The 13,706-nt window shown below is 41.0% G+C and overlaps 1 protein-coding gene across 1 annotated transcript in view; it reads left to right on the forward strand.

The window, feature by feature from the left end:
- Positions 1-9: 9 nt before the first annotated feature.
- The window catches only part of NUS1 (NUS1 dehydrodolichyl diphosphate synthase subunit), a 34,265-nt gene continuing 20,568 nt past the window's right edge, over positions 10-13,706 (forward strand). Inside the window, exon 1 of the mRNA XM_055262460.2 lies at positions 10-680. Within this exon, the coding sequence (XP_055118435.1) occupies positions 266-680 (415 nt within the window). The 5' untranslated portion in view covers positions 10-265. The remainder of the gene's footprint in view (positions 681-13,706) is intronic.

The raw sequence follows: 13,706 nt of genomic DNA on the forward strand, positions 1-13,706 counted from the left end.
GGCCATATTCTCGGACCCAGAAGCCGCGTCAGAATTCCACGCTGGCCAATCAGAACTGTCCATGTACAACTGGGGGCGGGGCTGCCAAGGGAGGAGGAAGATGGCGGCGGGGGCGAGGTGAGGTGTTGGCAGTGGAAAGGGGTTCGGGCTCGGGGGGCGGGGGGACGCGGAGCGATGGCCCGCGCCGGCCGCAGGGGCGGATAAAAAGCCGTCGCGCCGCGGGAGTGGGCGGGAGGGAGAGGGGGTGCTCGAGGGCCACAAGAGTATGACGGGGCTGTACGAGCTGGTGTGGCGGGTGCTGCACGCGCTGCTCTGTCTGCACCGCACGCTCACCTCCTGGCTCCGCGTTCGGTTCGGCACCTGGAACTGGATCTGGCGGCGCTGCTGCCGCGCCGCCTCTGCCGCGGTCCTAGCGCCGCTCGGCTTCACGCTCCGCAAGCCCCCGGCAGTCGGCAGGAACCGCCGTCACCACCGTCACCCGCGCGGGGGGTCGTGCCTGGCAGCCGCCCACCACCGGATGCGCTGGCGCGCGGACGGCCGTTCCTTGGAGAAGCTGCCTGTGCATATGGGCCTGGTGATCACCGAGGTGGAGCAGGAACCCAGCTTCTCGGACATCGCGAGCCTCGTGGTGTGGTGTATGGCCGTGGGCATCTCCTACATTAGCGTCTACGACCACCAAGGTGAGGCCCGGTGCGGTGGTGGGGGGTGGCCGAGGCGTCTTGGACCGCTGGACTGCTCGTCTGGCGGGTGGTGCCCAGGGCGCGAGTTGCCGCGGCCTCTCTGCAAGTCACAGCGCTTAGCGCTTTCGAGGAAGGGAGATCAGCTGTATTGAACACCTACTACGTCTCTGGATTTGACTCAGTCGCTTTTTAACGTTTTAAAAATATCCCTTGGCCGGGCGCGGTGGCTCATGCCTGTAATCCCAGCACTTTGGGAGGCCGAGGCGGGCGGATCACCTGAGGTTGGGAGTTCGAGACCAGCCTGACCAACATGGAGAAACCTTGTCTCTACTAAAAATACAAAATTAGTCGGGCGTGGTGGCACATGCCTGTAATCTCAGCTACTAGGGAGGCTGAGGCAGGAGAATCGCTGGAACCCGGGAGGCGGAGGTTGCAGTGACCCGAGATCGCGCCATTGCACTCCAGCCTGGGCAACGAGAGCGAAACTCCGTCTCAAATAAATAAATAAATGAATAAATAAATAATCTCATTTGTTATAATACCGCAGTAATATAGATGGTGTTTGTATATCCTTGCCAAGGTTTAAAAACATTAACTGATTTGCCCAAGGCCACAAGGTCGTAATGGGGCCACAAAGATCGGAATTTTAGCCATTCTGTGCTTTTTCACAGTCTTTGCCTTTGGTTACACCACACTGTTTCTTTTAAGAGAGCTTCCAGGCGTGAGGCTATAGAGGACTTAGGCATGGGCTGTGTGATAGGTACTGCAAATGGGAGCAGTGGGGATCAGGTGGTATTTGAACTGGGTTTATGAAAAATATGTGAGAGATTGGATGGGCAGAAAAGAAAATGGTCCCTTTCTCTCTTGGAAGCCTGGGATGGTTTGTGATCCTTCATCATCAGTGCCTAACACAGTACTTGATAGAATTGTCCTCTCATACGTTTTGATTGAGGGAACGAATTTCACCATAGAGAGTTTTTGTAAGTACAAAGATTCGGTACTTATTGGGTAGGTACAAACCTAAAGCACTGTGCTAGGCATATTCCTTGGAATCTTGCATTTAATTCCATGGACTCTCAGGCTTGTTAGGAGGTAGGCACACGCTCACATATTTGACATGGTTAATAACAAGAAGTGTTGAGAGTAAAATTACTATTGTGAGAAGAAAGGAGAGAAATTGTGAATGAAGGAACTTGAGAAGTTCATGCAGTGGAGGTGGGATTTAAGCAGGACCTTGAAGAATAGTTAGGAGATAAGTTGAGGAAGACTCAGGTTTGGGATGTCAGGTTTGAGTTTCAATCAGATCTTGAAAGCACTAGAATTTCTTTAAAGATAAAGATGTGAGAAGAATGATTTAGGAGTATTGGTATGAAGGGAAGAAAACGAAAGTTTTATTCTCTGTTCAATAAATTACCTGTGTGCTCTAGAGAAGCATAAATCTTTGTCAGATAGGTAAATTTAAGTGCAGGGTTTTGTCAGAGAGGGTAGGCATACGCCAGACAGTAACGCTTACAGGGTGATCTCTGATTGCCCTATCATCTTTCCTGCAGCCCGCAAGGAACATGATGACGCAGTAGCCTGTCGTCACCAAATGATGATTTGCTCTGTAGGGTAAAGTTTGATATATTCAGGGACTGACATTTATGGAACTTGCTAAAGAACTCAGCAGACCAATAGAAATCATGAGACTGTTAGGAGATGACACAATCCATGCCTAACCAATGCAACCAGTTTTGCTTGGGGAAAAAAATAAGTGAAGCAAAAGTAGACATCAAAGACATTAAGCATTGTGATAGGTGGGTTGATGTACAGCCAGGTGATTCTTTTAAAGCAAGTATCTTTATCTTCCAGTAGGGAAGGAAAATGTATAGCTAAATTGTTTGACTTGATGACCGTGCCTACTAGTACAGACTTAATGTTGCCACATGTCCTTGTTCGGGCAAGTCCTGTGTTTAAATTGCTGATGTGATTCAGAAGTATCCTGTGTCATAGTTGCTAAAAGAAAAATGATTAGTAATTAAAAGGAAGAAGTAAGCTAAGCCAAGTTTTGGCTGAGAACTGAAAGGCATCTTAAGGAGCATTTTCAGTGAAAGGGCTTACAGGATTTTGTGTCCTAACTGTAAAAGCAGTTTTTTTGTTTGTTTTTTTAAAGGAATAAGAAATATTCCTGAAATAAGAGACCTTCAATTAGTCCATTCTTGGTTTTGATTCGTTCATGCATTCATTTATAGGTGACAGTTGGGGTCTGTTAAGTACCAGATACTCTTCCAGACATGGGAATGCAGCAGTGTACTCATGGAACTTAGATTTCAGTGGGAGTCTGGCAAATAATATATGTGGGTAAATATGTGGTAATGTAAGTGCAATGAGGAAAAGTACAGCAGAGAAGGGAAGATAGGAATGTTGAAAGTCAGTGGTGTAGGAAGGGGTACAGTTTTAAATAGGGAGGCCAAGGAAAGGCTCTTTGAATATAGACTTGAAAATATAGGCCATGTGGATATGTAAGAATCACTCAGAGGGAGTATAGACATGTAAGCTTTATTTAGTGTTTCTTTTTCAGTGTTTTTTTTTTTGAGGAGTCTCGCTCTGTCATCCAGGCGGAGTGCAGTGGTATAATCTAGGCTCACTGTAACTTCTGTCTCCCAGATTCAAGTTCTCCTGTCTCAGCCTCCCCGAGTAGATGGGACTACAGGTGCTGCGCGCCACCACGCCCTGCTAATTTTTGTATTTTTAGTAGAGACAGGGTTTTGCCATATTGGCCAGGCTGGTCTCGAACTCCTGACCTCAGGTGATCCGCCGGCCTCAGCCTCCCAAAGTGCTGGGATTACAGGTGTGAGCCACCTTGCCTGGCCATATTCAGTGTTTCTAAATAAATGTCTATTTAAGCTTATTTCTAGATAGATATTTAACATATGAAAAATCCTATTGAATACTCATAAATGCCACTGGGATACAAGAAGTACAAGAAATAGTGTCTCTTAAGGAGTTTCCACTCAAGGATGTCCATTAAAAATTAACACAAGCTAATATAGAAATGCTAAGTGAATGGCAGATACTTTATTTAAGGAGAAAAAATGGAAAATTTCCCGGGTTACCTCCATATTTGTCTGTTAAGGAAGGGAGCAACACCTGAGCTGGACCTAGTCAAAAAGATAGAATTGGGATTGGCGTGAATAGTGTTCTCTGTGTGTGTGAATGGGGATTTCCCTAATGGCAGCATTCCCATTAGACTAGCTTCAGTAATAGCATTGAGTAGGGTGTTGGGAGCAGTAGGTTAATTTATGTAATGAACAGTTGGGAAATGAGGTAGGATGAAGTCTTGGACAGCTATTCTGGTTATCTACTGCTTTGTAGAAATCTACCCAAAGCATAGTGTTTTAAAACAACAGTTTATGTATTGTCTTAATTCAGTTGGGCAGTTTTTCCTTTGGGTCACTCATAAGCTTTCATTCAGATAGAGTCTGGGACCTAAAGGTTTCTCCTTATGTCTGGTGCCTGGTTTTCCATGGCTGAAATAGATGGGGCAGGTTGGTCATCTGGCTTCATATGGTCTGGAGGTTGGCTTCAGGGTACCCAGTTAACTAACTTCCCCCAGAATGAATGTTTCCAGAGACTTGGCCAAAGGCTGAAGCTGAAAGATGTCTTAGGACCTAACCTAGGAAATCATGCAGTGTTATTTTTGCTGTGTTCTCTTGGTCAGAGAAGTTTCATGTCTGTTCTGCATCAAGAAAGTGGAGAAATGGACTTCACCTCTCAATGAGAAAATGGCTTGTGTAGAAAGGTTGGGTGAAGATTTGAAGGGAGATGGATGGGCAGCCACTTTGAAGACAAGCTTACCACCTTACATTTGGTTCTGTCCTACACCCCTTTGCCCTCAAATTTGTACTTAAATTCGTTCTAATTATGGTTGGATCTAGATAATAATATTTAATCCTTAGACTAAAAGATCTATTATATTGACCTTGATTTGACTGCCAGCAAACTGATCTTTTTGTTTTTCACTACCTACAATATTTCTTGATTATAATAGAGTCTGCAAGTAATTCTTTCATCTTTCAAAAATTCGAGTTGTTCTCTCAGGACAGTGATCAGGAATGTTTTGAGTTCAGAATTCTAGTGAGATTTGGCTGTTCTATCTATATGATTATAATTTAATAAATGACCATAACTGGGATGGTACAAGAACCAGGGGTTGGGGTAAATGGATTTTATTGTTCTAGCCTTAGCAGTGTTGTTTGCCTGTGTCTCACATGCAAGTACACTTGGCTCCAAGTTATCTGGATATGTATTGTTATCTTAAGTGACAGAACTTGTTCTTACTTCCTGACTTTATTGTGCCTTGCTGGGAACTTTGCTGTTGGTCAGTATTTTTCAAAACCTGTCTGAGGACCATCTGTGAATTAGTCATTGGGGATGCTTATAAAAAATACAGATTCAACACACTTAGTAATCAAACTTAATGAGGGAACTGGGACTTGGGCGTCTCTTTGTTTTTGTCAAGCTACCTATATGATACTTCTGCACACTGGAGTTTAACGCTGACGCAGATCAAAGGATACTCTGCTACTTGCCTTACATTAGATTATTTATATTTCATGTTGCTTTTCATGATTGAAGATAATTTGGGGTAAGCCTTAGGATTATTTGCTGTAAATTGGAATGATCCAGAATAAGGCATTGCCTTCTGTGTGAGAATTCAACAGTAAGACGACAAAATTTTTTTTGTGCTGTTCTTTCTAGTGTTATTTCCTTAGTTTATTTAAATCGAAGCTAGGTTGCTTTTGAAATGGTTTTTGGGTACAGGTTTCTCACAGTAACATTTTAAAAGTCTGCCCAGTGTATCCCACCTTTTCAACCTATTTCTCAATGCTTTGCGTACCTTTTACTACGTCTGTATTTAGATTATTTAATGTTCCGTCTTCCTGGAATTCCCTCTTTTCCTTTTTCTGGCAAATGGCTGTATACCTACCAAGAGGCTATTGTTCATCTTTTCTGAGTCAATCCTAAATATCACCTTGTATATTTTTGCCTTTCTTGAGTATTCACTCCATTCCCTATCTTACTGTATCTCTGAATCTCCTCAGAACTTCAAACCTCTCTAAAGGTACTTCTGTTCTCTGCTTTGTGTAGTCATATTTATATGTATATGTGCACAAACTTTCTTACTCGATTATAAGCTCCACAGATGCTATCCATCCTTCTCATTTTTGCTTTTCTTACAGAGTGTATCTTGGTGTTATGCATGTAATGAGTAGTTAATGTGTGTTCCTTGAATTCAAAGAAGGGCTGCATTTCCTGTAGATAAGAATAATGAACTGAGTTGCACTTTCTGCTTCCCAACACAATACCCAGAAGCCTTAAAGTAATGGAGGAAAATGAACATAGTTTACCTTAGTTTACTTAGTTGGCACAGTGACACAGATACTATTGAGAAGTATGATTTTCTTAAATTTAGTCTCCTTATGTTGAAATACAGAGGTGCCGGAAATGTTGAAAGTCTAAATATAAATGTGATTACATTTGACATACTGAATAGTGCAACCTAGTGTTTATCTTCCCTCACGTGGAAACTCATGTAAGGGAGCATTCTGTTCTTAATCTCTACTTTTGTGTAGTTGACTTCTTGTACAGAGTTTCACAATTATCTTAACATCTTTACAATTGTGAAAAAAGTTTCACAATTACCTTAACAGGTAGCTAGGCAAAGGGCTAGCTACCTGTCAAAAGGCTGTTGATTCTTTTTTTTTTTTTTGAGATGGAGTCTGGCTCTGTCGCCCAGGCTGGAGTGCAGTGGTGCAATCTCGGCTCACTGCGACCTCTGCCTCCAGGGTTCAAGCTGTTCTCCTGCCTCAGCCTCCTGAGTAACTGGGATTACGGGCATATGCCACCATGCCCACCTAATTTTTTGTATTTTTAGTAGAGATGGGGTTTCACCATGTTGGCCAGGCTGGTCTTGAACTCCTGACCTCAAGATCCACCTGCCTCAGCCTCCCAAAGTGCTGGGATTACAGGTGTGAGCCACCATGCCCAGCCTGTTGATTCTTGTAAGTCCATCCTAACTATCATCTCTGAAGTAGCCTCTCTAAACTATTCCATCCCCAGTCTTACTCTGTCTTTGAAAAATTCTATCTGCTTTTGTTAACTTTTTAAATGACCTTATTCTCTATGTACCCTTTTGTTTAACTATATAGTACTGGATCAGTGTATTAAAGTAAACCTTTGCTGAGTGTGGTGGCTCATGCCTGTAATCCCAGCAGTTTAGGAGGCTGACATGGGAGGATTGCTTGAGCCCAGGAGTTTAAGACCAGCCTGGGGAATATAGTGAGACCCCATCTCTGAAAAATAAAAATAAAAAATGAGCTAGACATGGTGTGTGCCTGTAGTCCCAACTACTTAGGAGGCTGAGGTGGGAGGATTACTTGAGTCCTGGAGGTTGGGGCTGTAGTGAACCATGATTGTACCACTGTACTCTAGCCGGGGTGAAAAAGTGAGACCCTGTCTCAGTCAATCAATCAATAAATCAAACCTATATCTTAATAAAATAATTATCCTTGGTTGAACTTTTAGTCTGTACTGGATACTATAGAAAAGTGCCTTAAGTCGTTAGCAGTTTTACAGATAAAGAAACTGAGAATTAAAAAAGCCAGGTTCCAAATCTAGTAAAGAGCAGATCTAGAATTTGAACCAGATTTTTATTCTAGAGCTTTTGTGCTTAACCATTACATTATTTTGATTTCCAGTGGTAAGAGAATGTGACGACAATAGTCACTTTTAGTGCTGTTTCTGATCTTTTGGGTCATCTTCAAGCCTTGGTAAACAGGCACTTATCTACAGGTCATAGAAATTATTTGTAAAAGATATTTAAAGACTAATAGAAATTTCTTCATTCCACTAGTATACATGTTCATCCTTTGAATTATAGGACACATTTTTTAAAAAACCAGCTAAAAATTTAATGTTATGGTGCTCCAGGTTTGTGTTAAGCTGTTAGTTTGTCAGGTGAGCAGATTCTGTAAATATATTCTCATTTTAAAAATGTCCAACAAGATGCCGAAAAAACCCACATGGATTGTTCATTTTACATATCTCTTGTGCTGACAAGCTAGGACTTAAATCCAGCCCTCATTTTGTTATATACTTTGTCACCATTACACATACCTGTTCTCCTACTACAGCACTGCAGTATAATTTTCTGCAGTATAATTGTTGTTCTGTGAGGTGTCCTGAAGGGCTGTCTCCTGAAATAAAATAGCTTTTAATGGCCTATGTATTTTGTTATGATTTATTTTCTTATAACTACTTCAGTCATGTACAATTTTAATGGTAGATTTTTTTCATTTTAAATAATTGCTCCATAAATATATGTTTTCTTCTCTGAAGATTGCTCTCTAGTCATTTTATAATTGAGTTGTTAGAGGTAACTTAGGTGACTAGTTTAAAAAGAAAAAGAGGGAGGCCAATTTTTAGAACTGGCGTTTATTTATAAATAGAGATTACTTTAATTCCATAACCAGTGAAGTGCTTAATAATGAGGAGAGATTGTTTCAGTGCTTATCTCATTTTTTCTCTTGTTTGTTCTTGTGAGTACTTGCTATTATTTCTTAAGTCTGTTTCTGTAGAAGAGAATAAATAATCACAGTAAAAATTCCAGTTTCAGATTTAAAAGAGATAGTAAATGTATTTTAAAAGTCTCATTTTATAGACTTGATTATACATTTCACATACCTTTTAAAATAATCAGTATTTGAGGAATGCAGATAAGATTTGCTGATGGAATACTTGTCTAATTAAACTCCTTGTGACTTGGTTCCCTTAATTTAAAAAAAGTATGCATGTCATGACTTTATTATTCAGTTAATGTGTAAGACTGAATACAGTATGTAACCTAATAGGTAGATTAGGCAAATTAACTTCTACTCTACTCTGCTTTCTTCTTCTTTTTTTTTTTTGAGACGGAGTCTCGCTCTGTCGCCCAGGCTGGAGTGCAGTGGCGCAATCTCGGCTCACTGCAAGCTCCGCCTCCCAGGTTCACGCCATTCTCCTGCCTCAGCCTCTCCGAGTAGCTGGGACTACAGGCGCCCGCCACCACGCCCGGCTAATTTTTTTGTATTTTTAGTAGAGACGGGGTTTCACCGTGGTCTCGATCTCCTGACCTCGTGATTCGCCCGCCTCGGCCTCCCAAAGTGCTGGGATTACAAGCGTGAGCCACCACACCCAGCCTTCTGCTTTCTTCTAGTCCATATGTCTGGCTTCTCCTCTGTTGTATTTCCAAATGTTGTGGTGTCCTAGAGTTTGGAGCTGTATGTATGCCTTTGTCTTTCTGTTATTCACTTTGTTGCAACTACTCAACTCTGCTAGTGTAGCCAAAAATGGCCATAAGCAAATGTGGCTATTTTCCATACCAGTAGTTTGCTGACCCCTGTCCCTCAGATAATCCCCCCAATCCCATGGCCTTAAATGTCATGTGTGTGCTGACGCTCAGGTTTGGGCTGGAAATACAGTCCTGATATCTCCCATAATTCCAGACTTCTGTATCTAACTCCTTGCCTAAAATCATTTATTAGGTCAATCCTATGCCTTATATGTCTAAAACAGTACTTTTGAGACCTAATCCTTGTTTTAGTCTCCATTGCGGCCACCCAAGTTTAAATTACCATTGTTCTTTCACCTGGATTACTGTAGTAGCCTCCTAATTGATCTCCATTTTTCTATCCTGGTCCCTGCAGAATCCATTCTTCACCTACCAGCGAGGTGATCTTTTTTTGATGGCATCATTCGGACTGAATAAAATCCTCCAACAACTTCTCGTTGTAGTTGGAATGCTTTAGAAATTCATTACCAAGGCCCACAGGCCCCTTCATGTTATGGCCACTGCTGCCATTTCTGGTCTCCATATGATACTCTTCTTTCCTCGAATGTGATGAGAAACCTGACTGCTGAGAGAGAATATGCAATAGAGTGATTCCTATAATAGCAATCACCTGGGGAAGTACTGATTTTTATATTTTAAGAACTGAAAAAAACAGCAAAAAACTTTTTGTTTAATACAGTTGTTAAAATAATCATGAGACTAGCACCAAGGAAGGATACATATTATACAAGTAAAAAAAGCAGGATGCAAAATTGCATAATCGCATACACTAGGATTACATATGCATGTAGACAAAGACTAGAAAATATTGAGAAGTAGAAATAGTTGTGTTACAATGGTAAGGTTAGGGACATTCCAGTAGTTATGGGGAAGGTTAGGGAACATTCCCTTATTATCTAAACATTGAACATCTTATGTTTTAAGACTAGAATTTAAAACAAATGTTTCTTAGAATCTAAAATGAAGTCTTCATTTGGCCCCCAAAATGCATACCTGCTGTTTATTAAGAAATAACAAAAGCATGGTAGTCTTTCTGAGGTATAACTTTGCTAGAATAATTTTCTTCTTTCATGGAAGTTGAAGATTTTGTGGTTTTACTTTTATTTTTTTCAACTTTTATTGTAGATTCAAAGGATATGTGTGCAGTTTCCTTACTTTGGAAATTGAAGATTTTCTTGTGTGTGTTTTGTCATAAATGGCTATTTGATATATCTTTTCTTTCTTTCTTTTTTTTTTTAGAGACAGGGTCTTACTTTGTTGCCCATGCTGGAGTGCAGTGGCGCCATAATAGTTAACTGCAGCCTTGAGCTGCTAGGCTCAAGTGATCCTCCTGCCTCAGCCTCCTGAGTAGGTAGTACTACAGGTAGTACTACAGGCACAAGCCACCATGCCTGGCTAATTCTTTTATAAAGACAGGGTCTTGCTACATTGCTCAGGCTAGTCTCAAATTCCTGGCCTCAAGTGATCCTCCCATCTCAGCCTCCCAAAGTGTTTGGGATTATAGGCATGAGCCACAATGCCCAGCCCATTTAACTTTTTTCTTTATATTTCGTATAGTTTACATTTGGGAAATTGAGAGTACATGAAATATAATTTTAAAGCAACAAAACATAAAAATCTTTAAGCCATTATTGCAAAAACTTATTTTAGATTCCCAAGTCACTCCTGAAGAATTCAAATATCTGTTTGCCCCGTGAAACCTCCTTAAAAGCCTTTTAAAAAAGAGCTCTGGAGTCAGGAGAATCACTTGAACCCAGGAGGTGGAGGTTGCAGTGAGCCGAGATCGTGCCATTGCACTCCAGCCTGGGTGAGAGAGTGATACTCCGTCTCATTAAAAAAAAAAAATAGCCAGGCACCGTGGCTCACGCCTGTAATCCCAGCACTTTGGGAGGCCGAGGCAGGCAGATCACGAGGTCAGTAGATAAGACCATCCTGGCTAACACGGTGAAACCCCGTCTCTACTAAAAATACAAAAAATTAGCTGGGTGTGGTGGCGGGTGCCTGTAGTCCCAGCTACTCGAGAGGCTGAAGCAGGAGAATGGCGTGAACCCAGGAGAAGAGCTTGCAGTGAGCCGAGATTGCGCCACTGCACTCTAGCCTGGGCAACAGAGCAAGATTCTGTCTAAAAAAAAAAAAAAAAGCTCTAGTCCTAGTTTTTTCGAAAAATACTACTCATTTATTAAAAGATAGGTTGTATTTATTTTATAAAATTCAACTTTTTTTGGAGGGGAATTCAAAATTTAGTTGTACAGTGGAGTTTAGTATTGTTCCTTTATCAGAGTTAGAAATAGTAACTGAACTGAATAATTAGAGGGATACCTGGATTTCAGGCCAAATTCTTAGATGCTTGGCCAAAGACAATTGCTTGACCTTTCTGGATCTTTTTCCTCACCTGTAAAAGGTTGGAATAAAGTGATTCTTGAGGCGTAATAGTACATAATTCTGTAAAATACTGTTTTCTTAAAAATTTGAGTATTTTCAAGTGTTTTCCCTAAATCAGTTATTTCTGAATGAATATGGCCTTAGCTTCCTTTTACATAAAATAACTTTTGTAATAGTTTCTTTATCATTTTGGCTTTAGTTTGGATTCTAGAAGGGAAACAGGATGAATTATAATGTGAGAAAAAGAATCTGTACATATACTATGATATTACTAGAGGAATTGCCTGTTTTAGTCAAAGCCAACCTTATATCTTGTATTTCTTGTGTATCATGTGAAGTTTGTGTGTGTGTGTGTGTGTGTGTGTGTGTGTAGACACTGAATCCTGAAGCAAATTGTAAGCTGTAATATTGCTTGTAAGTATAATCACATTTCTGGGTGGGGCCAAGTTATGAGTTGTTAGGAATCATTTTGCCCATAGTGTCTTGTCTACACTCTTAGCAGTTCTCAGAAACCATACCTTTAAATTTCATTTTTGCATCCAAATCAGCCAAGACAAAGATTCTGTTCCAATAACTGCATGAAAGTCTTTATAAGAGACATTTTGTAACTGTGTCTCTCTGTAATATTCTTTCCTTTTAGTGGAACTTCTGCCTGTGTGCAATAAGGAAGTGTCTGCTTTTCTTGTGGGATGTTCCTGGAAACCGAAGAAAAATTCCATTCAGTGACATGTTCCTTTTTGTTTCGTTATTGTTAAGCGGCACTTTGTACATTGGTAATTCAGTTGATTAAATAAACATTGAACTGCTATATGGAAAATATGGGAAAAGAGATGAGTAAGACACACGTTCACAAATAAGGCTACAGTTGAGAGGAGGGTGGAGAGATTTAAGCTATAATAAAAAGTAGAATATTCGTTTATTAACAAGTTTAAATGAGTGTATGTGGAGGGGTTGAGAGTGAGGGTAAGTCAGAGGAGGAATGGGGCACATCTGGCTGGGGAATTGGGAAAGGCCTCTTGAAGGTAAATGACATTTCAGCTGGCCTGTGAAGAATTAGGAGAATTTAACAGGCATGGGCTTGATGAAGTGGCATAAAGGATGGAGGCTGGAGTCACTCCATGTGTTTTTGAGGAACATAGGCAATTCTGATTTGTGGGGATAAAGTATTACTGAGAAATGGAAAACTTCATTTGATTTCTGTTCAACAAGCATGGAAGCATAGGCTGGAATGTTAATGTTGGGCTGAGCAGTTTGTTCTTAATACACTAGGCATTTTAGGAACCGTTTAAGATACTGAAGTTGGAATGTGCCAGGATTGAATAATCTGGTGGTGAAGCTAGCAGTACTTAATAGAAGGGGGCAGGAACACCCACAGAAGTTGCTTATAATATTATAAGGAAGTAGGCTGGGCCGGTTGCTGATGCCTGTAATCCCAGCACTTTTTGAGGCCTGAGGAGGAAGGATCACTTGAGGGCCAGGAGTTAGAGACCAGCCTGGTCAACAAAGCAAAACCCTGTCTCTACAAAAATGAAAAATAAAAAAATTAGCTGGGCACAGTGGTATGCACCTGTAGTCCCAGCTACTCAGGAGGCTGAGGCAGGGGAATCACTTGAGCCTAGAGGCTGGAGGCTGCAGTCAGCTATGATAGCCCCACTGCACTCAGCCTGGATGACAGGGTGAGACCCTGTTTCTTAAAAATAGGTATGTGTATATATAATAAAGAACAGCACAATGGCTTGGAACAGTGTGGGCAATGGACAGAAAGGAATATGGATATAGGAAACATTGCTGTAAAAGCGTATGTGGGCTTAGCATAATTAGTAGGGCTTTGGGGGGTGATAATGGGAGAGTAGAGAGGATGCCTGGGTGACTGGGCAGATACTGATGCCTTTTTTAGAAATAGTGCGTCAAGAAGGAGGACTTTTTTTTTTTAATTATAAACCACTTTATACCAGTTACGATTTTATATCACCTGCTGTCCTACTACCCCTGTACATTTACTGTTCTCATTTTGCTTGTCCCCTTCCAGTCTTGTTCTTAAATGCATGTAAGTTATACACTTAAAGTCCTGCTCCTTTTAATTTATTTTCTAACCTTGATGTCATATAAGTGTTCTGAGAGCTAGCTTTATTAGATAAGCCGCCAAGGTTTGGCTTTGTTCACTCTCGGATGCCTACAGAACTTCAAGGTAGAATTAGATGCTTGAATGAACTAGAAATGTTAGGAACCAAATGATCCTGTTTCTACTTACAATTTTAATGTTTTGTTCATCA

The sequence above is a fragment of the Symphalangus syndactylus genome, chromosome 2, assembly GCF_028878055.3.
Source record: "Symphalangus syndactylus isolate Jambi chromosome 2, NHGRI_mSymSyn1-v2.1_pri, whole genome shotgun sequence".
Lineage (NCBI taxonomy): Eukaryota > Metazoa > Chordata > Mammalia > Primates > Hylobatidae > Symphalangus > Symphalangus syndactylus.